General features: G+C 42.0%; 1 protein-coding gene across 1 annotated transcript in view; it reads right to left on the reverse strand.

Moving 5' to 3' along the window:
- CELSR1 (cadherin EGF LAG seven-pass G-type receptor 1) overlaps positions 1-13,423 on the reverse strand; it is a 154,458-nt gene extending 141,035 nt beyond the window's left edge. Inside the window, exons 1-3 of the mRNA XM_015415356.1 lie at positions 13,251-13,423; positions 12,945-13,033; positions 7,973-8,611 (exon numbers count right to left, since the gene is read on the reverse strand). Of these exons, the coding sequence (XP_015270842.1) occupies positions 7,973-8,611; positions 12,945-13,033; positions 13,251-13,423 (901 nt within the window). The remainder of the gene's footprint in view (positions 1-7,972; positions 8,612-12,944; positions 13,034-13,250) is intronic.
- Between the last annotated feature and the right edge of the window lie 14,002 nt (positions 13,424-27,425).

Here is a 27,425-nt window from a genome sequence, read left to right on the forward strand (position 1 = left end):
GGGGGGGGGCAACAGGAGCTGGAAAGCCTCCAGTTCAGGAAAAGTCAGTCCAAAGGGATAATTGCATAAACACTCAGGGTAATATTGCTAGCAGCATAACAGAACTTGGGGGTGAGGGCACAATGATGACTGAGGACCATGTGTGGTGACTAAGGGGCCAAGGGAGGTAAGGGTTACTGGAGAGGAAAACACATTATAGGTGTCTGTATGCCAATGCTAGAAGTCTCTGAGCCAAGATGGAGGAGCTGGAGTGCTTGGTGTTCAATGACAATGTAGATATAGTACATATCTCAAAAACATGGTGGAATGGGGAAAATCTGTGGGACACAATGTTCCCTTTAAGCTGTGGAGTGTTGTGAGCAAAAATTCTACTTCATGAGCTAAAAGAGCTACTAGCATTAAAATTGTGAGTGAGCCTGATTTGACTAGCACGCAAATTAGTTTTTAGAAGATTATTACCATAACTAGCAGTAAAGCCCGTTGTGAAAGCAATACAACGAGATCTAGAAAGAGGCTCTGGGGCAGTGCTCTGGCTTTGGGCAAACAGTGTCAATTTGCTGTGGTGACCTCAGCAGGGTATAATGACAGAGTCCACTGTTTTCTCCAGAGGAACTGATCTCTGCTACCTGAAGAGCAGTTGTAATTGTGAGTAATCTGTAGCCCTCACCTGGAGATTGGCAGCAATTGTTACCCAGGACAAAGTGGCTGGTTTGGAGGGTGTGGTCTATGGCATTCTACCTGTCTGAGGTCCCCATCTCCCCAGGCGGCTTTTAAAACATGATCCTGGGACCTACACACCACCAGACATTCCAACTGCCTTGCGGGGGGGGGAGTATGAGGTGTGGAATGGAGTGAAGTCCAATCAGCTTCCATATGCAAAAGACCTTGAAGGTTCCATATGCAACTGACATTCCAACTGCCTTGCGGGGGGGGGAGTATGAGGTGTGGAATGGAGTGAAGTCCAATCAGCTTCCATATGCAAAAGACCTTGAAGGTTCCATATGCAACTGACATTCCAACTGCCTTGCGGGGGGGGGAGTATGAGGTGTGGAATGGAGTGAAGTCCAATCAGCTTCCATATGCAAAAGACCTTGAAGGTTCCATATGCAACTGACATTCCAACTGCCTTGCGGGGGGGGGAGTATGAGGTGTGGAATGGAGTGAAGTCCAATCAGCTTCCATATGCAAAAGACCTTGAAGGTTCCATATGCAACTGACATTCCAACTGCCTTGCGGGGGGGGGAGTATGAGGTGTGGAATGGAGTGAAGTCCAATCAGCTTCCATATGCAAAAGACCTTGAAGGTTCCATATGCAACTGACATTCCAACTGCCTTGCGGGGGGGGGAGTATGAGGTGTGGAATGGAGTGAAGTCCAATCAGCTTCCATATGCAAAAGACCTTGAAGGTTCCATATGCAACTGACATTCCAACTGCCTTGCGGGGGGGGGAGTATGAGGTGTGGAATGGAGTGAAGTCCAATCAGCTTCCATATGCAAAAGACCTTGAAACACTGGGCGGGACTGTACAAAGCAGCCAGTCAACCCAGCCAGCGTCTTCTGACTGACAGTTCAAGCGTCCATACACTAAAGGAGTGCATTTTAGAACTTTGGCACCCACTACTCAATTATATATAAGGAGAGACTAGGAGGGGGATTTATACAACAAAAACATTCCTTCTCTTGTGCTTTGCAATTCTCTCCAAGATCAAACAGGACTGTCAGCATACTCTGCAGACATTGGCATATCATATAGCATTTACAGGGGTAATAGGATACAAAAGGAGTTCCAACATTCAGGATATGGCTGTTCATTCTCATATGAATAATTTTCAGTCCAAGTCTAATTTGCCATCAGGACATTTCAAATGTGATAAAAACTGTTTAGTATGTCAACATACCACCCAGACGAATGAGATCACAATAAATAACTTTATGTGGAGACTGAAACATTTCACTAATTGTGATTCAACAAAAGTGGTCTACGTTTTGTGGTGTTCTTGCCCCAAATATTATGTGAGGTCCACCATGAGAAGTTTAAAAACTGGTATACTGGCGCACATGTCCTGGGTGAGACTTAAGAATCAAGATGCTCCTATCATGAGCCACTATTGTGATCAAAAATATGAATGTAATGATCTGCAATGTTTGGCAAACTGCAGAGCGGTTAGTAACAAGACATATGATATTCAAGATATTCATAGACTATTGCTTCAAAAGGAGGCTTTTTTAAATACATAAATTTAATACAGTATCTCCTCATGGCTTAAATGCATCCTAGACCTCAGTTCATATTTATAAATGGTGTAATTCTGGGTATTGTAGTCTGGGTTTTGGTGCATTTTATTATTCATGATGTCTATTTTCCACAAGTAGTATTCTTTATTATTAGGTCTTTGGTCATGTATGGAATATTGGGATTTCCCCTTGAATTTTGTAATGCTATTCTGTAATTATTAGGTTTTTGGTCATGTATGTAATGTTGAGATTTCCCCTTGAATTTTGTAATGCTATCCTGTAACGCTGTGATTTTACAATCTGGTTCAGAATCCAAGCAATTAGTTTAGTTATAGTTATAGATATTAACTCTGCGAGATGTTATAAGTACTGTTCCTTTAATTCTTTTGGAATCATCAGTGCAGCTGTGCTTTATTACAGCGGTCTTTCTGGGTTGTTCCTATGGAGAACCGGAGAAGCCTTCTATAAAATTGTTGACTTGATACGTGTTGAAATACTGAGCACTGAAGGTTACTATTGCTCACCTGATCAAAGCCCTGAAGCTGATCTTGAAATGGAGAAGGAAACAAAGGAGGTGACTAAAGCAGATAATGTTATTATACTGGGAGACTTTAACTAGCCTCACATTGACTGGGTAAACATGTGCTTGAGTCATGCTATAGAAATGAGATTCCTAGACATCATAAATGACTGTGCACTGGGACAGCTGGTCACAGAACCAACCAGAGAGGTAGTGGTCTTGGACTTTGTTCTGAGTGAGTCTCAACACCTGGTGAAAGATGTAGAGGTTGTTACACCAATTGGGAACAATGGCCACAATTCTATTAAGGCCCCGGTCACACGAGCTGGAAAATGCGGGGGGGGGGAGCGTGGCTGTTTGCCCCAGAACAAAGTAACGTGCGGCAGCCCAATCAGACGTCCTGTCGAGGTCCCGTGGTTAGGCCATTAGGTGCCAATCACATGGCTAGTCTGCAGCGTGACAAAGAAGCAGTATGGCATGATCACACCGGCAATCGCGCTGCGCTGCTTCCGTGGCAAACAGGAATTTTTTTTGTCTCACCGAAGTTTGCGCATGTGCATGATCGTTTGTGCGCATCCTGTGGAGACTTAAAAAACAACAACATCCAGTTTGCAACGGGACATGGGTGGGCCCCGGACGCCATGGGTTTCCAGCGGAAACGCGATCAGACGCCTGCCCTTGCCCCGCGTTTTCCGGAAACTAGTACATTGTATGTGGTGGTTTTTTACTCTGCATCTTCAGCAACAAGCCACGGGTTAGCCACGAGTGCACTACACTTCCCAGATGTTGCGGTGTGATCGTGCCCGGAAAATCCGCCTATCATCCATGTCTTCAGCGTAGCAACTTCTCCATGTGAACGGGGCCTAAGTTAAGCATTTAGGTCAATGGAAAGTTACCCCTAAAGTCCAAAGCTGTTACATTTGATTTCAAAAGAGTGAACTTTAAAAAAATGAGGGGAATAGTAAAAAGGAAGCTGAAAAGGAAACACAAGAGAGTCAATTCCCTAGACGATGCTTGGAAGCTATTTAAAACCACACTTTGAAGCCCAGATAGAATGTATTCCACAGGAGAGGAAAGGCTCTGCTAAGTCTAAAAGAAGGCCTGTGTGGTTAACAATGCAAATCAAGGAAGCTATATAAAGTAAAGAGGCTTCTTTAAAAAAGTGGAACGTCTGCCTCAATGAACTGAACAGCAGGGACCACAGGCTCTGGCAAAAGAAATGTAAGTCAATAATTAGGCATGCAAAAAGAGATTTTGAGGAGTGAGTAGGTAAAAGCATCAAGACAAACAATAAACATTTCTTTAAATATATCCAGAGCAGGAAACCTGGCAGAGAAGCAGTGGGGCTGCTGAAGGAAAGGGATTGCTGAAGGAAAATAGGGAGATGGCAGAGAAGCTCAGTTACTTTTTTGCTTCTGTGTTCATGTACCCATGACACAGCTCCTATTTTCAGGAAGGGAGTTCGAAGAACTCAGTCAAATTGAGGTGACTAGAGATGAAGTTCTACACCTACTGGGGAAATTAAATACCCGTAAGTCTTCAGGTCTTGATGGCATACACCCAAGAGTTATTAAGGAACTCAGATGTGAAACTGTTGATCTACTAACCCATATATGTAAACTATCACTTTAGCTGCTGTACCAGAAGACTGGATAGTAGCTAATGTGACACCCAGAGGGTAGCCAGGAAATTACAGGCCAGTCAGTTTAACGTCTGTCCCAGGCAATTTAGTAGAAATTGTGATCAAAGACAGAATGGTTAGGCACAACGAGGGACAAAGCCTGCTGAGGGAAATTTAGCATGGCTTCTGCAAAGGCAAGTCCTGCCTCCCCAACTTTTTGGATTTCTTTGAGAGAGTGAACACACATGTAGACAATGGTGACCAGGTAGAGCCAGTTTGGTGTAGTGGTTAAGTGCGCGGACTCTAATCTGGGAGAACCAGGTTTGATTCCCCACTCCTCCACTTGCACCTGCTGATGTGACCTTGGGTCAGTCACAAGCTCTGGCACAGCTGTCCTTGAAAAAGAGCAGTTTGTGCCAAGAGTTCTCTCAGCCCCACCCACCTCACAGGGTGTCTGTTGTGGGGAGGGAAAGGGAAAGGAGTTTGTAAGCCGCTCTGAGACTCCTCTGGGTAGTGAAAGGCGGGGTATAAATCCAATCTCTTCTTCTCTTCTTCTTCTTCATTATACACCTGGACTTTTGACATGGTACCTCACCAAAAACTCCTGAGTAAAATTAGCTGTCATGGGATAAGAGGACATATTCTTTTATGGATTAAATACTGGTTAAATGACAGGAAGCAAACAGTAGGAATAAATGGACAATCCTCACAATGGGGGAAGTAAGTAGTGAGGTCCCACAAGGATTGGTATTGGGGCCTGTATTATTTAATCTATTCATGATCTGGAACTGGGGATGAGTAGTGTGGTATCCAAGTTTGCGGATGACACAAAATGATTCAGGGTGGTGAAAACCAAAGCTGACTGTAAACTCCAAGAGGACCTCCAGAAACTGGGTGAATGTTGTAAATGAAGTTCAGTGTTGTTGGTAAGTGTAGGGTGATGAACACTGGGGCAAAAATTCTTGACTTCAGATATAGGCTAATGGGGTCTGAACTTGCTGAGTCTAAGAGGGAAAAATATCTTGGGGTCATAGTGGATAGCTCAATGAAATTGTTAACTCAGTGTGCTGCAGCGGTGAAAAAGGCAAACTCTGTGTCAAGGATATTATGAAAGGGATTGGGAATAAAATGGCCAATATTATAATGCCACTGTATAGATCTATGGTGCAGCCTCATTTGGAATACTGTGTACAGTTCTGGTCACTGTATCTCAAAAAGACATTGCAGAGCTGGAAAAAGTACAGGGGGCAACGAAGACGATTAGTCTGGGACTTTTCAGATTAGAAAAGAGATGACTAAGGGGGGGATATGGTAGAGGTTTATAAAATTATGAATGAGTTGGAGAGAATTGACAAAGAGAATTTTTTCTCTCTCTCCCAAAATACTAGAACTCAAGGGCATCCAAGGGCATCCAATGAAGCTGATGAGCAGTAGGTTCAGGACAGACAAAAGGAAATATTACTTTACACAGAAGAGTGATTAAAATGTGGAATTTGTTGTCAGAGGATGTAGTGATGGCCACAGGAACAGACAGCTTTTAAGGGGGATTAGATAGATTTATGGAGAATAGGTCTATCAGTGGCTACTAGCCATGTGACTGAGGGGAACCTCCACATTCAGAGGCACTAAGCCTCTGAAACCCAGAGCCAGGAGGCAATGTCAGGGGAAGGCCTCTGCCTCTATGCCCTGTTGTTGGCTTTCCAGAGGAACTGGTTGGGCATTGTGTAGACAGAGTGCTGGACTAGATGGACTACTGGTCTGATCCAGCAGGGCTCTTTTATGTTCTTAAACTTGGAAACCTCACTGTAGCCATAGAGGGAGCACTCCCTCCCCTTCATTAGGAAACTGAAACCAATCATCACCTCTTTCCCCAAATTAAGAAGAGATCCCAGATCTTCTCTGCCTCCTCAGGGCAAGAGGTTTTTCAGAAGAGCCAAGGAGGCATCACCTTTGTCTTTGTAAGTAACAGCCATTCAGAAGCAGCTGTCTCAATTTTTAAGATAATGCTTGACTTAAAACCTCTCAAAACGTTGTGGAATCTCCAAATATTGTTTGATTGGTTCTGCCATGTGGCAGCCATTTTGCAACTGGGCCTGTCCCACTGCCGCTATTTCACAATGGTACCCAGTGTCCTTTCTCAACATTGCAGAAGAACCCACAAGCTCCCTATGGGCCTCATGTCTCCCTTAGGATGTTCTGTAGGTTTCATGTTTCCCCCTTGGAATGTACCCCCTGTTGCTCTGGTTTCCTATGTAAGCCAAGTGGCTGACCATTTGCTCAAATTGCCCCCATAAACCAAATGCCTCTGCTGAAGCATGGCAGAGACGCACGTAGGCTCCTGGATAGGAGGGGCTCAGGGATCATCTTACTGCAGAGGATGGTTCCTGGACCCAACCTATCCCCACCCATTTACCATGACGACCCCAAATTTGGAAAGTACCTGTCTCATTGTGGTTGGCTACTGGCCAGGGCCGGTCATAATGAGATTGGGGTTCAAATTGGCTAACCCTTAGAGAGGAGCTCACTTTTTTGGCTTGCTCTCTCTCTGTTCCTGCATGTACCCTGGAATGCTGTCTCTGCCATGGGATGAGACAGAACAAAGGATTCTTTGTGAGCTGAAGCACATGGCTCTGTGCCCACAAGGATGGAGCTATTCTTTCTCAAGATACTGGACTCTTACTATGGACTATTGACCCTCCTTGCTGTTGGTAAATATGCTCTATCGTGTAGTTAGGCAAAACATTGCCAGCTTGTTATTTTATAATCTTTTCTAGTCTGATGGCAAGTCTGTGATAAATAAACTCTATTCTGTTTACAACTTGTGTCTGATTGATGTACATTTGACTCCAAGCTTAAATCCTGTTGCCTGAAACCGCTCTCCCAGTTAAACTACTTTATGGTATCAAGTCCCAGAGGCCAGTTAAGAGTCTGAACCTTGCTCTTGGACTGGAAGGGACTATAGTTGAAAGGTTCTGGTGGCTGTGTCTGTAAATCCAGAGAGACTACCTCTCCTGGGTTCTTGTGTAATTCATTGTTTCAGTCAATGAGTCTTTCTCTTCCCATTCCTGGACTGGTCTGGGGAAGAGAGAGAACCATGACACTGCCGCTATTTCACAATGGTACCCAGTGTCCTTTCTCAACATTGCAGAAGAACCCACAAGCTCAATAGGCTTGTAGACCCCTGGTATATACCAGCAGGTTCATGAAGGAATGGGCAACTTGGCTACTCAGAGCTACTAAGTATTCAAGCCTGATCTCATTTATGCCATTAGAATGTTAAACCAGCAACAGGCTTTTAAGGATCCCTTTCCATAATGTGAACAGCACTGTAGATAACCCCTTCAGCCTGGATGATTCATGTCTCAGCTATGCATGAAGAAGTGCCAACCACTAAGGTTGAGTCATATATTGCTTCAGTCTATTGAAATGCCATGTTTTGTTCACACATATGGTTTTACATAGATTGCTTTTTTATGATCAAGTTTGCATTTGGCCTTTTAAGCCACTACATATCCAAAATTGAGAAGAAAAAACGACTGACTTCTTTCAGTTTACAGATGAATGACGAAGTACATAAAATAAATATAAGAACATACCAGTGTAGTCTTCGTAACATTCACAAGTGTAGCCTCCCTCTCGACTTCTGCAAAGACCATTGTTTCCACAAGGATTGGAGTAGCAGAGGTCAATCTCCGTTTCACAGTAGTCACCTGTAAATCCTGGAGGACACCGACACCTCAAGCCATTGATGGGGTGTATAGGTCGGAACAAAACAGTGTTGGAACTGATGAAGGGGGCAGAACTGTCAAACTTGAGTACAGACACACACTTCATGTAGTTTTCACAAGGTTCTCGGAGACAAATGTTGTCATCAAAAGGCAGTACTCTTTGGGTTGAAATCATTGTGAGGAGTGTCCTGTTAAGGTATATCTGCTCCTGGAGGTCCTCAGAGGGGAAGAATTTGTTTCGAATGCCACCAGGAAGCAAGGCAGAGAATGTCACATTTAGAATATTGGAGCTGACATCCGTGTCATTTTGAATGTTGAAGACAAAAATGCCTTCTTTGGTTGTCGACAGCACAGTCGCCACACCTTCTACAAAAAGAGCAAGCAGTGGAGAGAGAAACTTCTCTTGAGACATGTTTTCTAGCCGTACTGTGATACTGTTGGTCAGCATGTCATCTGTGATGATAGTCACCCGCAAGGTACAAAATGCTGTAACACTGTGAATACCATCTAGAAGGGGAAAGAGAGAAGAATCAGAGACTTTTTCCAGAAGTGCCTTCTCCAAGGTGCTTTCATGCACTATGCTGCTTGGGTGTTCTCTAAAATGGGAATCATGTAGCACCTCATGTGCTACTGCAATAAATAGAATACCAAGTAACTTTTCAAAAAACCAAAGCTGTGCAGAGTTGGAAAGAGCTTATAAACTGCAACTGCATTACCTGGTTCTCCTAGCAACAGTTATCCTGTCATACTCCAGTCAAACAGCACAGCTGTGAGCAGGCCCTGACAGCTTTGAGGTAGGTAGGATCAAGGAAGTTCTCTAGATAGGATGTGAACATATTTCAGACAAATAACTGGTAATTTACAGTTAATGCCATGGAACTATTATTTCTATAGCACAACATTCAAATTATCTATAAAAAACTCAAACTCAAGGAACTAAAACTATATTATGTCAGGAGGAAAAAATATATAAACTGGTTTATATTCAACAGATTTAAAAAAATTAAAATAAGCTTTAGCACTGCCAACCAGTGGTCCTACTAAACTGAGTTAGTGTGAGCTAGCTCACAGTTTTTTAGCCTCCGGCTCACACATTTTTGTCTTAGCTCAGGAAGGATGCCTCCAGAGCAAACTAATTTCTGCAGCAGCCAAGTCACTTGCTTACATCTTTAATGTCAGTAGCTCACAAGGTAGAATTTTTGCTCACAGGACTCCACAGCTTAGAGGGAGCATTGTTGCCAACCCCACAAAGATTAGAAACCCAGATCAAGAGAACTGTTCCAACACTCATTCTAGAATTTCAAAATGCAGGAAAAAAATTGAAATGATCATGCTATAATATTGATCAGGGTCTCCACAGTGGCAACTGTGCACACAGTGGTGCCCACTGGCAGCTTTCTCTGGGGCCCGCCAACTTAGAAAGTGGACAGGGCCAGCTGGGACATTGGCCCAGCAAGGCTTCTGATTGGCTGTGAATATTTTTAAAGGTTGCTTTGTCAAAGCATAAGGATCTTCACTGCATGTCTACAGGTAAGCTGTGTCTATGCAAGAAAATATCTAATAAAATATGTTCCTTTTAAAAGGGATCTATTAAACAGAATTTCTGCTTGAAATGTTGAAGATTTACTATAAAAGTTATGCATAAACTCACTCCTTGATATTCAGTGGTTGACTCCATCTCCTGTGGCGGCCAATTGCAAAAATGCCCAGAGGCTCAAAAAGGTTAGGGACCTCTCGTCTTGATTTTTGAGATCAGTCTTATTATCTAACAGTTCTCTCCTTTCTTTTGAAAACGTGCAAGTGATGTGACCAGTTTCCTAGATATACATGAAACTGAAATTTATTGGGTAACTTGTGATTTAAGACCAAGTTAGATGAGATGGACATTCCTAAATTCACCCTGGGGTGCACTGCCATTTTGAACTGTGTGTTCCCATCCAGGAACACCTTTAGACTGTGCTACAGGGGTCTAGATTGGTCCTTAGCAGTTCCTAAGCTGGTCCACTCTGAAGCCTACTCAGGTCTATTTAATGGGGTTTACTCCCAATGAAGTGTTCTTAGGATTTCACTATTAATCTCTAAAAGGCCAAAGAAAAGACACTGCGGGTTATACTTTTTCTAAAGGTCCCTTTTCTCCATCAGTGACCCTAACAAATTAATATTCTTGCATCCTTCTAAACGTAACTGGCAGTTATTTTGCTTAGGATAAAGTCAGACACATTGCTTTTGAGTATTCAAAGGTAGGTAAATTCTAATGAAAATGTTTATGAAAACAGTTCTAGTTTCTAGTAGCTGGTTCCCCATAAACAGCCAACTGTGTACTGTTCTTATAAAAGTACAACTTACATATTATACAAAACTTAACTTAGAAATTGAATAAAATAACATATCCAGTTTCTTAGTGTATCAACAACAATTTTGCAGCAAAACACTTTAAAATTTAAAAATCTGAGCCCTTCAGAAAGAGAACCACCATAAGAGCTGCATAAGTATATTAAAACCAGTGTAAAAGGTATATTTATCACTAGTGATCACTTTGGATACACATTCTTAGAAATGGCTTAGTGGCTTGGGAGTACAGTGTCTTTGCATCCTTTACCATCAATCATTCTGAAACCCGATTATCAAGCAGAAACATAGCTGAAATACTTAAACATCAGTGGCAGACTGCAACACACAAGAGCATCAAAGAGTTTGTGCTCTTCACTTGAATTGCCTCCTTGTTTGTACTCCCTCCCATGTTGTGGCCATTGCCACCCACACCCACATTTTTATCCTAAAACAAAAGCCATAGTTTTTAAAAGCCTCATAACAAGTTAACATGGAATATCAAGACCCCAAAATGAGATGGGTGGGCAATTTGATTGAAAAAGATAAGCAGTTCCCAGTCCTGAAGCACCTATGAAAGTAAGTAAATTACTTAATTTTTAACAAGGTCCTTTTGACTTCTCATTTAGTACATAAGAACATAAGAGAAGCCAGTGTTGGATTAGGCCAATGGCCCATCCAGTCCAACACTCTGTCACACAGCGGCCAAAATACCAGGTGCCATCAGGAGGTCCACCAATAGTCAGGTTATAAATTGTGCTCAGGTTATAAAATACATGTACTGCAAGTAGAGTAAAATTTGTGGGGTAAAAACTTTCCTTCCTGCCATCCTTCTTGTTTTATCCAGCTATGCTCCCTAAAATACAGTTCCTGGGTGGGGTTGGCAGTGGTCCTGTGGACCCTTGGGAACAGTGTGGGGGGTCATGGGGGAGCCTGCAGGTGGAGGGGAGAATTGGTGGGAAACTGTTGTTAGCTGAACTGCAGGCAAAACAAGACTGAACCCTGTGTTCCTAAGTGGTTTTACACTCCTCTAAACCAACTGACTTCAAGAGACTTAGAAGGGTGTAACTCTGTTTAGGATTGCACAGTTAGGAACCAACAAACCATATTTAAGCTTCTTACTGGATTATATGACAAGTAGTTCAATCAAAGTAAAAATGGCACCACCAGACTGAATTGCAATTCCACGGTGAAGGACTGCTTTAACAGAACAATAGCTTGAATTCACTATGGTCTGTACTCAACTCTTTAGTGACTGTCATAAGCCCCACCACCAACAAAATGATTTTGAAATTTATATATACCTGAACTAAATTTTATAGATGTACATGAATGCCTCAAAACCATTTGCCAAAAGATAATAATGATGGAGATCCAGAAAGATGTAGATTAGAAAGTAAATATTAACAAAATATTCAAGTTCAATCTAACATATATAACTAGCAATTACGTGGACAAAGCACATTGTGAGCATGATCCAGTTTCAGTAAACAAATTTAAGTATTTGCTTGGGCTTTAAATAGAGTTGCCATTCCCCAGGTCTGCATTTTGGGGGCTTATACCCACCACCGGCCAACTGGGGAAACCCCATCCCCACACATGCATGTCAGGAGTGTTGTCATCACATCTGTCAGGGCTGCTCCCGCCCTTCCCCAGCATGATCGGGTGGTGTCACACCCCGTCTCCACCTTCAGTGGGCCCCCACCAGTCACTATCACTGAAGCAGATCTTTCCCCACCCCTGGAGATTGCCCAAGGTCTCAGATAGGCCGAGAGAGGGAAAGATACTTCACTGTTCTCCCCACTCAGATCTGCTGGTGCCCAAACCTTCTCTCTTTCTCTGGTCCTTTCAAGCCGGCTGGCTTGGCAAGAAGAAGGGAGGTATGTTCACTGCCTCCACCTCCTCGTTGCGGTCCTGGCAGTTGGAAGGGGCTGGTTGCTTCGCAGGGACCGGAGGGCGATGGCCCCACCACCCTGATGTCACTGATGCAATGAGGTCACTTTCAGGTGACGTTATCACACCGGGGATGACCCTGCCCACTCCTGGAACACCCCCCAAATCCCCCTGTCAGCAAGATGAAGGGACCTGGCAGCTCTAGCTTTAAAATAATAATAATAATAATAATAATAATAATAATAATAATAATAATAATAATAACAACAACAACAACAACAACAACAACAACAACAATAATAAAGCAGCACCCAATGTGCTGTTGGTACTCAATAAAGCAAAACAGTAGCTGTTTGTGGCAATTCATTTTTCTTAATGAACTAGTCCACTTGGCTCATTTTCAGCTTTAATTTCTTCAAATGTTTTTCAGGCTTTCTTTGACACCGAGTAGAACAAATACACAGATTAAAACAAAGACATGGAGCATGATCTTTAAAACTCCACCACAATGAAATCATTTTTGATAATGATTGCAATCTAAATTCATTGGGAATCAGTTACAGCTTCCCACTGATACTGGGAGGACACGGATTGCACTTCAAAGGTACAGTCCACATACCACTGAAATAAATGGCAGCACTTCTGTAGTTGTTAATAAACACAGACTGCACAAAGTCTTCAAGAGCACAGGCCATACATTTCAGTGCACTGGAAATACAGGATACATCTTGTTACACTTAATAAACTCAAAGACAGAGTGAACAGACACTCTGGAATTGAAGAGCATGAGCTAAGTATTCTTGTTTACTCTACCAAATCTGACACTGAGATACAAGACTGAAGTTCGTTCCTGGTTCCCAGTTCAACAGAGTGCTTGTGTGATTCTACTGTTTGCAACACAATGTATTCTTATGGCACCTCTCACAAAACTATGAGGAAGAAAAGGTTCTGAACAAAGAGCCCTTTCTCTGTAAGGAAAGCACAATAGTATACATCACATGGTATGTGTTCTGAGAAGATCAAAATGCTATTGATTGTGTGAGAAGCCACTGGAGTCCAGAAACTGTCATAATCAATATCAACTGTCACAATATACATGATAGCTTTCCCAGCATTCCCAGCATCTGTTCTGACACAGTTAATAAATCACCACAAAAGCACAGTGTCAGACACTATAAAGCTTCATCATCCAGAGGAGAGCACAAAAGGAAATTGGGCATGAATGCAAACTGCTACAGCTGTTCTGAAATACAAGGTATTAATCAGTTGAAAATAATTTAAGCCAACCCATTATAATGTGTTTTTAATTCCAAATTCAAAAATGTCAACCTTAAAACTTTTAAAGAGTGCAATTTTAAGCAGGTAACAGGGAAGTCAACAAGCTGAGAAGGGCGAAACTCTTGTTTAGGACTGCAGTGTTTGGTGGACTGTCAGCCTGTGACTAATTGCTACAGACATGGTACTATTTGTTTGTTAAAGGAGAAATCCACACACAAGAAAGTTCATTAAAATGAGGAAGGACTTGTCCTGGGTGGTTATGAAAGTACAACTTGCCTGATTCTGAAGTCCTCGGCAAATAAGAACAAAGAAGCAATGAGCTAATAAAACTGGTGTCCTAACACTTCTTGTGTCAGCAATCTTGCCTAAAAGGGTCACCAACCTTTGCCCAGCATTAGGCATGATGTTATGAATGAACTGCCATGATGTTACAGACAGTGCTGCAAACATTTAACACTAGCTCAAGGACTTATGATTAAATATCTAAAGTGAAAGAAGATGATCAAGTTTTAACAAATCCTATAAAAGGGAAAACCAAATACTGAATCTGAGGCTGCGATCAGACAATAGGTTTAGCGTGGTCTGGCTCCGCCTCTAATTAATTCAGATTATTTTGTAATGGAGAGTTTTGGTCACACTTCCCACCCTTAACCTGCTTCACAGCACGCTCATTCTGTGGTTGATCAATGAGATTATTGCTGTGCAGCAACCACAGAGTGGGCAGTCAGGCAGCTTTTTAAATCATTTGTCTTCTGAGTGTGTATAAGCACATATTGGAAGCAGTGGTGGAAACTCCTGACAGGATGACGGCAGTTGGTGGCCAATGGGATTGCTGAAGGAGGCTGCTGGGATATGTTATGCAGCATGGGGGAAGTGCTTTTGAAACTGTGCTTTGGAGGTTTTCTTAAGAAAAACACTGTCTTGAGAAGCCCCCATGAGAGAGGGGGGGATGTCTGTAAACTGTATGTAAAAAATAAATGCACAAGAGGTGATTGAAAACTGAGGTGGGGGCGGAAACGGATAAAAAAGGTGGGGTGGAAACGGAAGGGAAGGTTCACACTTCCCAACCGGCTTGAGTTTGCAACAGGGGAATTCAGAAATCCAGAAATGCGGGGTGAAAGCGCTGACATCCGTAAAGATCAGACTTTCCCTGGTGCCTAATAACTCCAATTCGAAGGCAGGTCAGAACAGGGTGCCAATGACTGGGGAACCGGAGGCAGATGTTGCTATCTGGTCATGCACTTTAAATCTGGAAGGGACTAGCAATGACATTGGATGAAGCTGCTCGTCTGACCACAGCCTGAGTGAAAGATTCTAATATCTGTGTACTTAATAAATAATACAATTTCATTAAGGTCACAAAACTTTTATATTATTGAGGTATGTACACAGCACTATTTTATAGTATTAAGACATGTACTCAATACTATTTAACACTACTGAGATATGTACTCAGTGGTATTTTACACTATTGAAATATGCACTCAATATATTATTCAGATTTTAACTCAATGCCATTTTATTCTATTAAGATATGTACTCAATGTCATTTTATTCTATTAAGATATGTACTCAATACCATTTTATTCTATTGAGATATGTCCTATATTCTATTGAAATGTAATGTTTGAGTGCCTCAGACCAACATGGCTACTCACCTGACTCTAACTATTGAAATATGTCTATAACCTCATGACAGTGAGATGCACAGACCACTTCATCTGGAGCACTTGAATTCAAACCCACTTAATCTCACTGAAGTCAATTAGTCCAAACTTCCTTTCATTTACATTCACTGGCTGCTACTCGGGTCTGTTCATTCTTGGTGGCAGCCCCAGTTTTACGGAATCCAAGGATAGGCAGTGGGCTCCCATGTCTGCCTTCTTCCAGAAAAGATGTAAGGGAATTTTGTTAAGGTGGGCAATGGGGTTATAATTAATCTGTGTGGTATTATATTAGGGGGGGGGAGTTCTTGTTTTTTTTTTTGCTGTCAAGTCACAGCTGATTTATGGGTGACCCCTTGGGGTTTTCAAGGCAAGAAATGTTCAGAAATGGCTGCTGAAAATGTGATGTGTTTTTTAAATTTTGGTTTTGGTGCCTAGGGATGATGTACAGCTCATTATCAAAGACACTCACAGTACTGAATAAACTTCACTGATCAAAAGGCATCTTTCCCCTAAACGCAACCATGGCATGTGTAGCAATGTTACACTAGTGATCCTTCTGCAAAGGCATAACATGTGAATGATATAAACTCATTTTTAAACACCCGCGCACATCCTTAGGAGAACCCTAATTGGGCCACAGCACGTGAATCTTGTAAAATGCTTTCATTTTCTGTAAGGTGGTATTCCTTTAGGAAACCTTTTTCAAATTTTCCAAGAAGCCTTCCAAAAAAATCCCTGTACGTCTGCCATGGAACACCTGCAAACTGCAGGGGGATGCTGTAGGGCAGGGCATGCAGTCCGTCCATGGGGATTGCTGATCACAAGGCTATCTTGCCTTTCAGTTGCCCTGTATGAACTGACAGCTCACTGGAGAACACCCCAAACACCCTGTAATTGTACTGGTAGCAGCGGGCAAGCTATTCTTCAGAGAATGTTGGCTCCCTTCTTTTTTTTTTAATTGCCATTGAGGATAAGTTTCTAAGAAGCCCAGGATTTGCAAGAACATAATACCACGGTCCAAAAGAAATTTTTCCAATAAAAACAGTTTGCTCTATCTTAGTGAGTGGAAGTATATGCTGGTACATAATTTGTAGAGTTACTTAATTTATACCATTCCCAGTGACCCAAAGTGGCTGACATCATTCTCTTTATTTTATCTCCCTAAGAACCCTGTAAAGTAGGTCAGGCAAGTGTGTGACTGCCTCAAGGCCACTCAGCAATCTTCTGTGGCAGAGGGGGGGGATTCAAACCTGGGTCTCTCAGACACTAGTCTGATACTCTAACCACTATAGAGAACTGCTCTCAGAGCAACCTTTGAAGATGCATTCCTCCTTATAAGCAATCAAACACCCCCTCCCCTCAGTGATAAAAAGTACAATTTATCATGCTAAAAAAGTACTAACTTCCTCACATAAGTAGAAGAGAACAGGAGATCTTTAACTGGGTATCTCTCAAATATCTCCCCACCTCTCCCCACTTTGCTGCCTACAAAATGGGTTACTGATTTTTTGCCAACTTTCTCTTAGTACAGACTAATTCATATACAGGTTCCACCACTAGAACAAACCAGGTTATGGCTACCAGCCCTCCCAGAACTGACCTTGACTGGCAACATTTCTTTTTATTACTAGAATGCAGCATATTTTGTAACCCCAGCTACCCCTAAAGCATTGTCTCATAAAGAAGAAGAAGAGATTGGATTTATACCCCGCCCTTCACTTGCAGTCTCAGAGCGGTTTACAAACTCCTTTCCCTTCCCCTCCCCACAACAGACACCCTGTGAGGTAGGTGGGGCTGAGAGAACTCTGATACAAACTGCTCTTTTAGGAACAGCTTGTGCCAGAGCTTGTGACTGACCCAAGGTCACATCAGCAGGTGCAAGTGGAGGAGTGAGGAATCAAACCTGGTTCTCCCAGATTAGAGTCCTCACACCTAACCACTACACCAAACTGGGGCAATGAATGGCATTCTCCCTCCACCCATTCCATTTTTTATCCTCACATACACATGGCTCTTAAGAAGACACATTCCAAGGTGCTATTGCAGTGGCTGTCCAGCATGAACAACAGTTACTCTGCTTCACCCCACCAGACTGTCAGTCATGGTTTACAGCTTTCCCCTCCTGCTGGCCTGTCACAAAGCAGCCTCCACACTCAGTCAAACGGCTTTCTTTACTGGAGTGTCAAACAAGGGGCAGGCTTTAAAACCTCTTGGCTTTATCACAGCCCTAGCCTCTGTTCCATCCACTGACCTCTGAACTGCAATTACTTCAGAGATGCCTAGACTCCTATGTTGAACCAACCTATTTAGCATGTGGTTAGAAGAACCAAGAAGATTGGTGCATTCATGGTAAATTTGGTGCCTTCATGGGAGCCACCAATTGTTTGAAGTAGCCTTTTCCTTTCTTTTGAGGTATTTTTGAGGGGGAGACCAACTATACTGGAATGTGAGGAACTCAGGATATTGTTCTTAGAAGAAAGGTTGCAATGCACTGTATCCATTTGGTGAGCCTGACTGACTTACTGAACATCTGGATAGTCAATTTCCCTAAGACAGACTGTAAAATTGGTTTGCAAGTATATCTCTAAGTCTCTCTTTACCTGATTACTCAACCCTTGATAACTTTCAGAAGGTTGTATGAACTGACTCCACTGAAAAGTATTCTCTCTGATCTGATGTAAGGCAACGTGGAAATTCTATCTGTAGCAATTAACGTGCAATGCCAATTTGTACAAACAAATCATTAGTTGATGGTACAAGCAATGATGAACATATATGCCCTTTTTTTTTTTTTTTTGCTTGTGAACGGAGAAGCATATAGAGGAATAATTTGAACTGCTTTCTGCACAAGCCTAAGGACACTTTTCTGGGAGTAAGCCCCATTGATTACACCACTTAAGTACACCTCAGTAGAAATCTAAGCAGACCTGCTTACGATTGCTCTCTTAATGTCCTGTGCTGTGTTTGTTATGCAGGGGGTTTTCCCCCATGTGTTTTTAATGATTTTTAAATGATTTTATGGGATTTGATATTTTATTATGTTATATTTTATAAGCCTTCTCAGGCAGATTCCCTGGAGAAGTGGCATAAAAATGTTCTAAATAAATATATTAAAAACATGTGTGAATTAAATCAATGTGTTTTGTTCTGTCTCCTAGAATGTGTATTTATTTTTATTCATTTACTATGGGTTATTTACTTAGAAAAATTATGTGCCACCTCTCTAGAGACCAGTTAGATCTGTCTTCTCTCAACAGCTCACGAAGATGTACAAAGGATTCTCCCCTCCAGTCACAGACCAGATCCAGGCCTGCAAGGTTGCTATGACATTTTAAGACTGGTCCATGATAAATGAGTTCTCTCTGGAACACTATAATCTGAATATGTTTCATTTCTGTTAGGGATTAAGGCTGCAATCCTAAAACACTTTCCTGGGAGTAAGCCCCACTGGATATCAGGAGACCCTCTTTAGAGTAGACCCGCTTAAGATTGCTCCTTAAAGAGGTCATGGTACTTTCTGCATGAAAAGGCTAGATTAGATAACCTCTTGATGCCTCAAGCTCTGCCATTTAATCAATCATCCAACAATACTCAGGGGTAACTATGGGATATGAAATTTCCTTTAAGTGGCATGAGTTTGATATGGCTCTTACATTCATGACAGGTTCAAATAAGCGCATAATAAGAAAATCTTGAGGAGACGCTTTGACAGACCCCTGGCACTTCCCCATTATCAGGCAGGGTTTCCCATCAAAAATTTGTTCCCAAATGTGATTGAGCAGCAGGGTGGATAAAAATCAATGATTTTTTTTTTTTAAAAGATTTTTAAATTTTAAATTTGATTTTTTTAATAAAATGCTTTTTGAGTAAAAATCTATCTACAGATAGGTTTCTGTTTGAGATACATTATAGTCCAAAGGTTATTCATCATGAAATAAGGATTAGTTTTTAATTATTTAGCATGAGGCTGTATATCCATGCAATGTTTAAACTTTGTAGTAAATGAAGTACACTAATCCATTCACAACGTCATGCTCTTCCAGAGGTTTCTGTAAGATTATTGGGCAGTTTTTCTATCTAGAAGATATTATCACAGATGCTTGGTTTTACAGTTCTCAAAACTGTGAATTTGTATCTGCAGAGATCACATGCCTCTTATTCACAGCAAAAATGTTATAAAATAACCATACAGCATTAAGAAACCTTGGTGTCATGGGCCAGTCTGCTTCAACTGAAGAGCACTCAGGGGATGCTGATCCCAGCCCCGTCAGCACCTCTGAGACTCAGCCAGATGATGCTCCTAACGACCCTGAGACAGCAGAGGCAGGTCCTAGTGCCCCAGTTGATGAGGACACCAGGCACTCCAGCCCCATGAACACTGGGAACATGGAAGAGACAACCCAGAGAGGTGGCGCCTCAACAACCCAAGATCGTGGGGAAAATTCAGAGGCTGCCTTGCCTCCTCTGTCCCCAGAGCCAGGGGAACGCAGGAGGAGGTGGGTGCACTTGGAGCTCCTCGAGAGGAGGCGGAGTGCACGCCTTGCTGCCCGGTGACTGCCAGATCAAGAGGAACACCTGGAGTTAATGGACAGCATTCTCACAAGCAAAGAGACGCAGGTGTGAACTGCCGATAAAGGATGGGGTTTCAGAGGAGGAAGGTGTGGGAGCAACTTGTCACCTTCCTGGAGATGCACACCCACACCACCTGAACTTGTTTCTGGCTGCTATTCCTGAACCTTTGGCTTAGACCCTGGACCTGCTTGACAACACCTCTCGGACCTGCTTGAACTCTGTTTCTTGGACCCTCCGCTGGCTTCCCTTGTGTATGACTCTTGGACTGAACTCTTGACTTACACTTCTGGTTAGTGATTCTGCCTCGTCCCCTTGGTCTTGACTGACCCAAGACACTCAGTCCTATTGGTCTTCTGCAAATCTATGCATACAGAATCAACTCCTTATCTCTTAAGTGCTACGGTTCAAGAAGTTCAATGAATATAAGACTGTTTGGGGTAGAACAGGTTAGGATAAGGAGGGGATGTTAAGAGCTAAGCTGAGGGGGGAGGGGCAAGCAGTACAAATGAAAGTGAAATTTTTTGAGCAGAATATTTCAGAAATCTTGAGATCTTTGTGAGTGTATCCTCATGAATGTTTAAGCAAATACAAGAATACATATGCTATATCATGTTATTGTTTTAGTTAAATAAAATTATTTAAATGGTTATTGTTAATGATTATTTTTCTCCTTCCAGTAAAGTATAGCAGAAAAGATGTAGAAGAATAAAGCGTTAACCTATTAAACCGGAAACAGTTCACCTTGCAATGATTTCATAATTATCTATTTTAAGTGCTAAATAACCATCATTAATTTTCTGATATAACTAAAACTAACCTGAAAAATTATTATACTAAAATAAAACCTTCATCTGGGTTGTAAATATTAAGGCCAGCAAGAATGAGCCTTTATGTAGAAAGCCATGATTTTAATAGAGTGTTACTGACTACTGTTTTAAATAATGATTTAAATCAATTTGATTTAAATCAAATGCACCTTGCTGAGTAGCCTCAAGTAGCATGGATTCACTTATGGTTTTAAAAGTCTGTCTGTCCCACCCGATCACAAAGATCTAATTTGTCTTTTAGCCCAGCCCAGGAACTTGATGGGATAAGCAGGAGCCCTCTTCTTTTTCCCTTTCAAATGGCACTTGAGAAAGTACAATATTCAAATAGGTATAACAATTTTATTTAACAGGCAGGGCTTGAATAGGTGTAGTCAGAGGCTAGAAATGCTGAGGTAAAAGTGTTGTTAATACAGACTATATTTCTTTTAACAATAAAATTAGTGTTGTCTGTGGTTAGTTTGTTAACCACAATCCTACAAAGTAGAGATGATGTGTTGTTTAACCGTAGATGGACAAAATTTTATACTTGGATAGACAGAAATTAATGTATATAATATTATATGTGACTCCATTAGTTGTGTTTTTTTTGTTGTTGTTGTAAAATATTGTATATATATTACCCAAATAAAATGCTTTAAAAAAATAGTGTTGTTGAAGCTTATTTCCATATATTCTTGGATCTTATCAGTGAGAGGTGTTTAACCAAGTATTTTAGTTACAGTTACAGTGTTTCTTCAGGTTACCTGGAGACGGTGTCTTTATTTGTGATCTAAACTCCCCCTTTTGGAAACCACAATTACTTCTATATCCTGAGGTGTCTAAATCTGATTTCCTTCAGAATAGACCAGGGGCAGGAATTCTTCTTCTCCTCACCCTTTTCTTTTGGCCTGAATGGGAGTTTTAGCATACTACCCAATCACCCTTGACAAAATTCAGTTCTGGTGTCTGTGTAAAATAGACTTCAGCTTAGGCTGACTCTTAAGATGTTCAGTTCTGATACTGAATACTTCCTCAGAATTGATAAAAAACAGTTAAGGCAAGGAATCATTTCCTTTCACTCCAAAGGTGAACCTGTCTGACTGACTCTCAAAGACTCACTGACTCCAATCAACTCTGGTAGAAACCAACTGATTAACTGTCTGACTTCCGAAAGACCAACTGGCCAAAAGACTCCAAAAGACCCTCAAAACTCAGCTAATCATGTAGTTCTCCTAAGAGAAAGGTTAACTCTTCACCTCCCAGCTCTCTGAAATGGCTGCACTAGAAAACCTGTTGTTAAGTGCAGTCCGTCACAGACACCTCTGGCCTATGCAGGGTACTGTTCCTAGGTCTTTCCAACTCTCCCTCCCCCCCAAATTTCTCTGTGCAGTGTAGGTGACTGGGAAAGAAGCATGAGCTCATCGCCCTAGCAGTGCAGATGACAAGGATTGGGTTTACACCTGATTAACAGCCAGCCACCAGAAGGAAAATCATGAAAGAATATCGCAGCCACAGAAAAAGAACAAGATCAAACTCTTAATTCTGTTTGTAAACTCTAAATATGTTTAAGAGAGTCCCCAGACACAGAACATGTATATAATGTGTGTGTGTGCTTAAAAATCCCCAGGCAAGCAGATAAACCATTTCTCTATCCCACAGAACAAATCCACGCATACAGATAATTAACCTGAAGTGTTCAAATATGCCTTCCACCTCTAGAATGATTGCCTGTTTCAGGCTTTTGAATTAAAACCTTTTGAATATGGCTTTGAAATCAAATCCCTTGCCTTAGGGACTCAGGCAACCAAGCAAGAATGACTTCGACGCTTGAAAAGCTATCCTTTCCTTATACGTTTTTGAAAAATGACTCCTCTACTTTCCCGTTTTCTTAAAACATCTGCTGGATCCTTTTATTTATTTATTTTATCTGTAGAAACTTTGTTCACAGATGGTTCAGTGTCTGAACACTGACCATCCTGGCAATTTGGAATGCAGCAAACCATTTTTCCAACTTTCTTCCACTTTTTTTTTTTGCAAGTGGGTTTTTTGTTTGTTCTGCAAAGCTAGAGTTGGCCTCTAGACATTAAACAGAGCTGCCATATATTAATCAGCTGGTTTGTTGTTGCAATCCACAGCTACTAACCAACAGGAGGTTCAGAGAGTTGGTCTCGATCAAAACAACAAAGCATAGTGAAATTAAAGTATTTATCTGCATCCAATTAGGTGGGTAAAAAGGAATGAGGCTTTTGAATGTACTGTGGTGACAAAGGCTGATCAGCACAGAGCTCTTATTCCGCTTTGCCTCCCAAACAGCAGAATTTCTTTTGAGAGCTTCTGCACAGCGTCTTAATTAAGCCACTCTCCTTCCAGGAGGCAGTGCTATGTGTTTCCCCAAACCTATTCCGTACAATTGTTTCTGAAAGACTCAAACTGGGTTTGAGGAAAGTGTGGGTGGGAAGGTGCACATTTCCACACCTTCTTATCCAGCATCACATCTGCCACCACTTCCCCAGCAACACTGCTAGTAGGTTTTCTGTCAGCTATTTTGTTTGTTTGTTTGTTTATCAGTCCTGACACTATAGTTAAGTTCTTATTACTGCTTTTAAAAACTGGAAGAGGGGGAATGGTGGATGTAAGGGGAAAGAATGCAGGAAAGCCCAGTGAAGAATCTCCATTGCTACTACAAATGCTTCTACAATGAGAGCAAAACGGAAACTGGCCCTGCGCAAAAGCTGTCAAAACCCCTGAGGCCTAAAAACTACCACCATTGCTCAAGATTTCAGTCTTTAGTTCTTTATCTGTGTCTTGTAAATTGCCACTGTGGTATAGTGGATCTGGGAGACCCAGATTCAAACCTCTGCTCTGCCATGGAAGCTTGCTGGGTGACCCTGGGTCAGACACATAGAGGAATTTCAGACAGACGATATAATCCGGAAGAGGAATGGTTCCCAAACGGTTTCTTGTCTGTCATTTCAGACAGAACCGTTTTAGAACCAGTTCCCTATCGGAATATATTTCCAATTTCACACACAAACGCTTCTGTCCCGTTTAGGAAACGGGGCTGAAGCGTTTTACCTGTCAACCACTTCCAAGTAGTCTTCAGTTTCCTCTCCCAGTTCCGATGCGCTTTTCCCCACCATTTTTCACCTGTGCGGGCAATCTCCAGCTTTTTTTTCATGTTCGCTTTATGGCGCTATAGGGTTGTAACGGTATAATGCTATAATGCAACAGCGTTATATCAACCCCATTGGAATGCCTGGAGTGTTGTGTTATAGCACTATAGTGCTATAGCACTCTAAAGCGAACGTTAAAAAAAAAAGCCGGAGATCGCCCACGCAGGCAAAAAACAGTGGAGGGAAAGCAGGAAAAAGCGGTGCAGTCTGAAATGGCAAACCACTTCAGATCCAGCTCTTTACCGGAAGGGGAAAGCCATGTGTGAAATGGCAGCCCTATACCGGTTTACTCCACGACGAATCAAAAACGGCTTCAAAACGGGTTAAAAAAGGTAATGTGAAATTGCTCATACACTTAACTTAATCTGGTTCACAAGGTTTTGTGAGAATGAAATGGAGGAGAGGAGGACGATGTAAGCTACTTTGGGTCCCTACTTGGGGAGAGAGGGAGGGAGGGAGAGAGGGAGGGAGGAAGGAATCCCTATTGCCTAGAAATGCAAACCTAAAAAGGGGAGATAAAAGGAATGACGTAACTGTACTTTTCTACAGTGATTGACAAAGCTACTATAGCTATACTACAAATGAACAAATACATAAAGTAAATAAATACTATAGGTCTCTAGCACCCTAGAAGTACAAAAACATCACAATACATAGCAAACCCTCAGACAGACATTCTCTGAACTGGTAGGGCAATGAATACACTAATTCTTCATCAATGATAAAAACATGGAATGACTGAAAGCACTTCAGCAAGTCAATCTTACATATTTACATCATTAGGTTAACTGTAAGTTATTTTATTACAAATAGTAGGAAACAGTCCAAATCTCAGTTACACCTATGTCTTTAGTGGACTTGTGTATTTCCACTTACACAACTGTGATCAGACTGCGTTTCATTTGTTTACAAGCTAGAATGACACGCAATATTAAAGAATGGAAAGAGTACCTCTTAATACTCCATTACTCTAATTTTTCTTCTTAAAGAAATCCTTTGTGCAACCAATCAGAGATGCTCAAGCAAGCACCAGGACCTCTAATTAATATCAGCTTCCGTAAAGCCCACTCTCGATGCTAATCCCGTCATGTTTAGCTGCTAACTTTTCAAAACAGGACTGGACAACAGATGTACATTTGTGGAGGAAAACCTAGAGGCCCTGCTTGGCATTCTCATTGTGACAAAACAGCCCTGGAATTGAAGCCAACAAACTCAAATGCCAACAGGCAACAGTATCTGGCAAATTGTGGAAAAGAGAAAACAGGGTTTTGAAATAATGTAAACTAGAAGACTACTTGTTAGGCGCATTCAGTTACATTTCAGAAAGCAGGATTCTGACTGAGATGAGGGAGCATTAGTGGAACGGGGAGAACAATTCTACTGCCTCACTACTTTTTTGTATATTCTGTATAAAGGCTTGAAGGCCTAACTGTCTGTAAAATATGTTTCTATAAAACATCAGAATAAAGGGAAAGTGGGAATGGAAGAGAAAGTAAACTAGAAAGATGCTCAATAAAAATCTATAGGGCTTTCCACTCTCCCAGAGGGGTAATACATATTTGTATTTCTCCCAACAGCATACTCACAGGATCACACACACCCTTCCATTTTCAGCATATCCTCAAACACAGAAAGTTTCTGAACACTGTAACCTGGATTTTACTACATGGCTAAACTGTCCCAAGGCCATACACTGGGCAAATTCTGCCCTCTTCACTTGGGCTGAATTTTGTGTGTTATTGCCCAGTCCAATTCCTCAAGTAGCTAACTGCAAACTCGGCTTGCAAATTCCTTCACACACATCAGTATGTGTGTAAGAGACAATTTGAAAATCAGAACTAGCAGGGAATGTTTTACAGGGGCTACTGAAACAACATTCAATCAAGTGATCTCACTGTAGAAACTTTTCCAGAGATAGCCATGATGCAGAAAATAGACAACAGAATTGTACTCTGCTTTCTTGCTAGGTGACAGAGCAAAGAATGTGACAATAGGCATGATATATTACCCTGTAAGGGGACATATCACTCATTGTTGACAATGCATACTGATTTGATCGGAGGAGAAAGGGATTCAGAAAGAATCCTTAGGCTCCTTATGGACCCAAGAAAAGGAACTGAAATAGAGCTGGCATAGCTGACCTTTTCTATGAGGTTTTTTTTTCTGGAAATGTTTAGAATGAACTCTGGAGGAAACGTCATAAAGAAGAAATTATGGGCTTTGTTTCGTTTTGAGAAGAGCAGTGGTGCCTGCTCTAAACAAAACAAACAAACAAACTTGGAATATATTTATTTACTAAGAGAACCCAACAACGTCCCCACCACTGAGTACACCCTATGTCACCTCTTATGTACTCATTTAAAAAAATGGATTCAGGAAGTATTATCTTAGAAGTGTTCAGGTGAGCAATTACCCATCTTGTTTAAGACATACTCTGTTATTCCCCAAGGAATAGCAACTTAATCAACCAAATGGACACAGGACCCTTCTGCAGCTCAAACCGCAGCACCAAAATGTGATAAGAAAGTTAAGGCTGGATGTTACACTCACCTTTGTATTTCCTATTTCTGCTCATTATCTGGGGTCATATTTTGGATCGTCTGCAGACCAATATTTTTCCTACATTTGTGTTTCACATCTGGGTCACCTGAAACTCTGTGGTAACTTTAAAACTGCACCCATGCACCCTGACCTCGTCAGATCTTGGAAGCTAAGCAGGGCCAACCCTGACAAGTACTTGAAAGTAGGGTTGCCAGCTCTCAGGTGGGAGGAGGGGATCCCCTGATTTGTGGGCCCACCTCCAGCCAGCTGGCCAGCAGGGGAAGCCCTGCCCCCAACAGCCACGACCCGGCACAACATCCTCAATGTGATAACATCATGCGGAAGTGACATCATTATGCCGGGGGATGTTGTGTGCAGTGACATTGCCACATCACACCCACTCCCAGGAAGCTCCTCCCCCCGCCGCCAGCAAGAGCAAAGGACCTGGCAACCCTACTTGGAAGGGAGACCTTCAAGGAATATCAGGGCCGGGACACAGAGGCAGGTAACATCAAGCCACCTCTCTGAAATGTTCTAGCCCCACTAGGGTTTGCCAGAAGTCACCATGACTTCCAGGCTCACAAGCACACACACACAATACTCACAAAAAAAAAAAACCTGCACCCATGCTTTGCAAATGCACATGTGAATCCCTGGATTGTGTGGGTTGATCTATGAAGAGATATGGCCTTTTGGTCATCTACAGGTCCATGACTACACAAACTGAAAATTTCACCTGCCACAGTTTAGATTCAGCGCAAGGACCTGGCAAAGTCCATGCAAGAACCCCAATCTTCCTGGCTCCCCTCGTCCCTCCCAGCAGCCATTTCCTGTCCCAAGAAAATTTATTCCCAGGGTTGCAGGACACAGGAGGAGCAACAGCTACACAGGCTGGGGGCTGCAGTAGAGAGGAGGAAAAGGGCCAAATCACTCCCTTCTGTCTCCCCCATCAGCTGAAGAAAGAAACATGATTCAAGAACATGACAAAAAGATGGCAACTGAAATCTGGTTACTTTAAGACCATTTTCACGACCTATTAATTAACTATAATTCTGGGTAAGTT

The sequence above is a fragment of the Gekko japonicus genome, unplaced genomic scaffold (genome assembly GCF_001447785.1).
Source record: "Gekko japonicus isolate JY-2015 unplaced genomic scaffold, Gekko_japonicus_V1.1 scaffold775, whole genome shotgun sequence".
Taxonomy (NCBI): Eukaryota; Metazoa; Chordata; class Lepidosauria; order Squamata; family Gekkonidae; genus Gekko; species Gekko japonicus.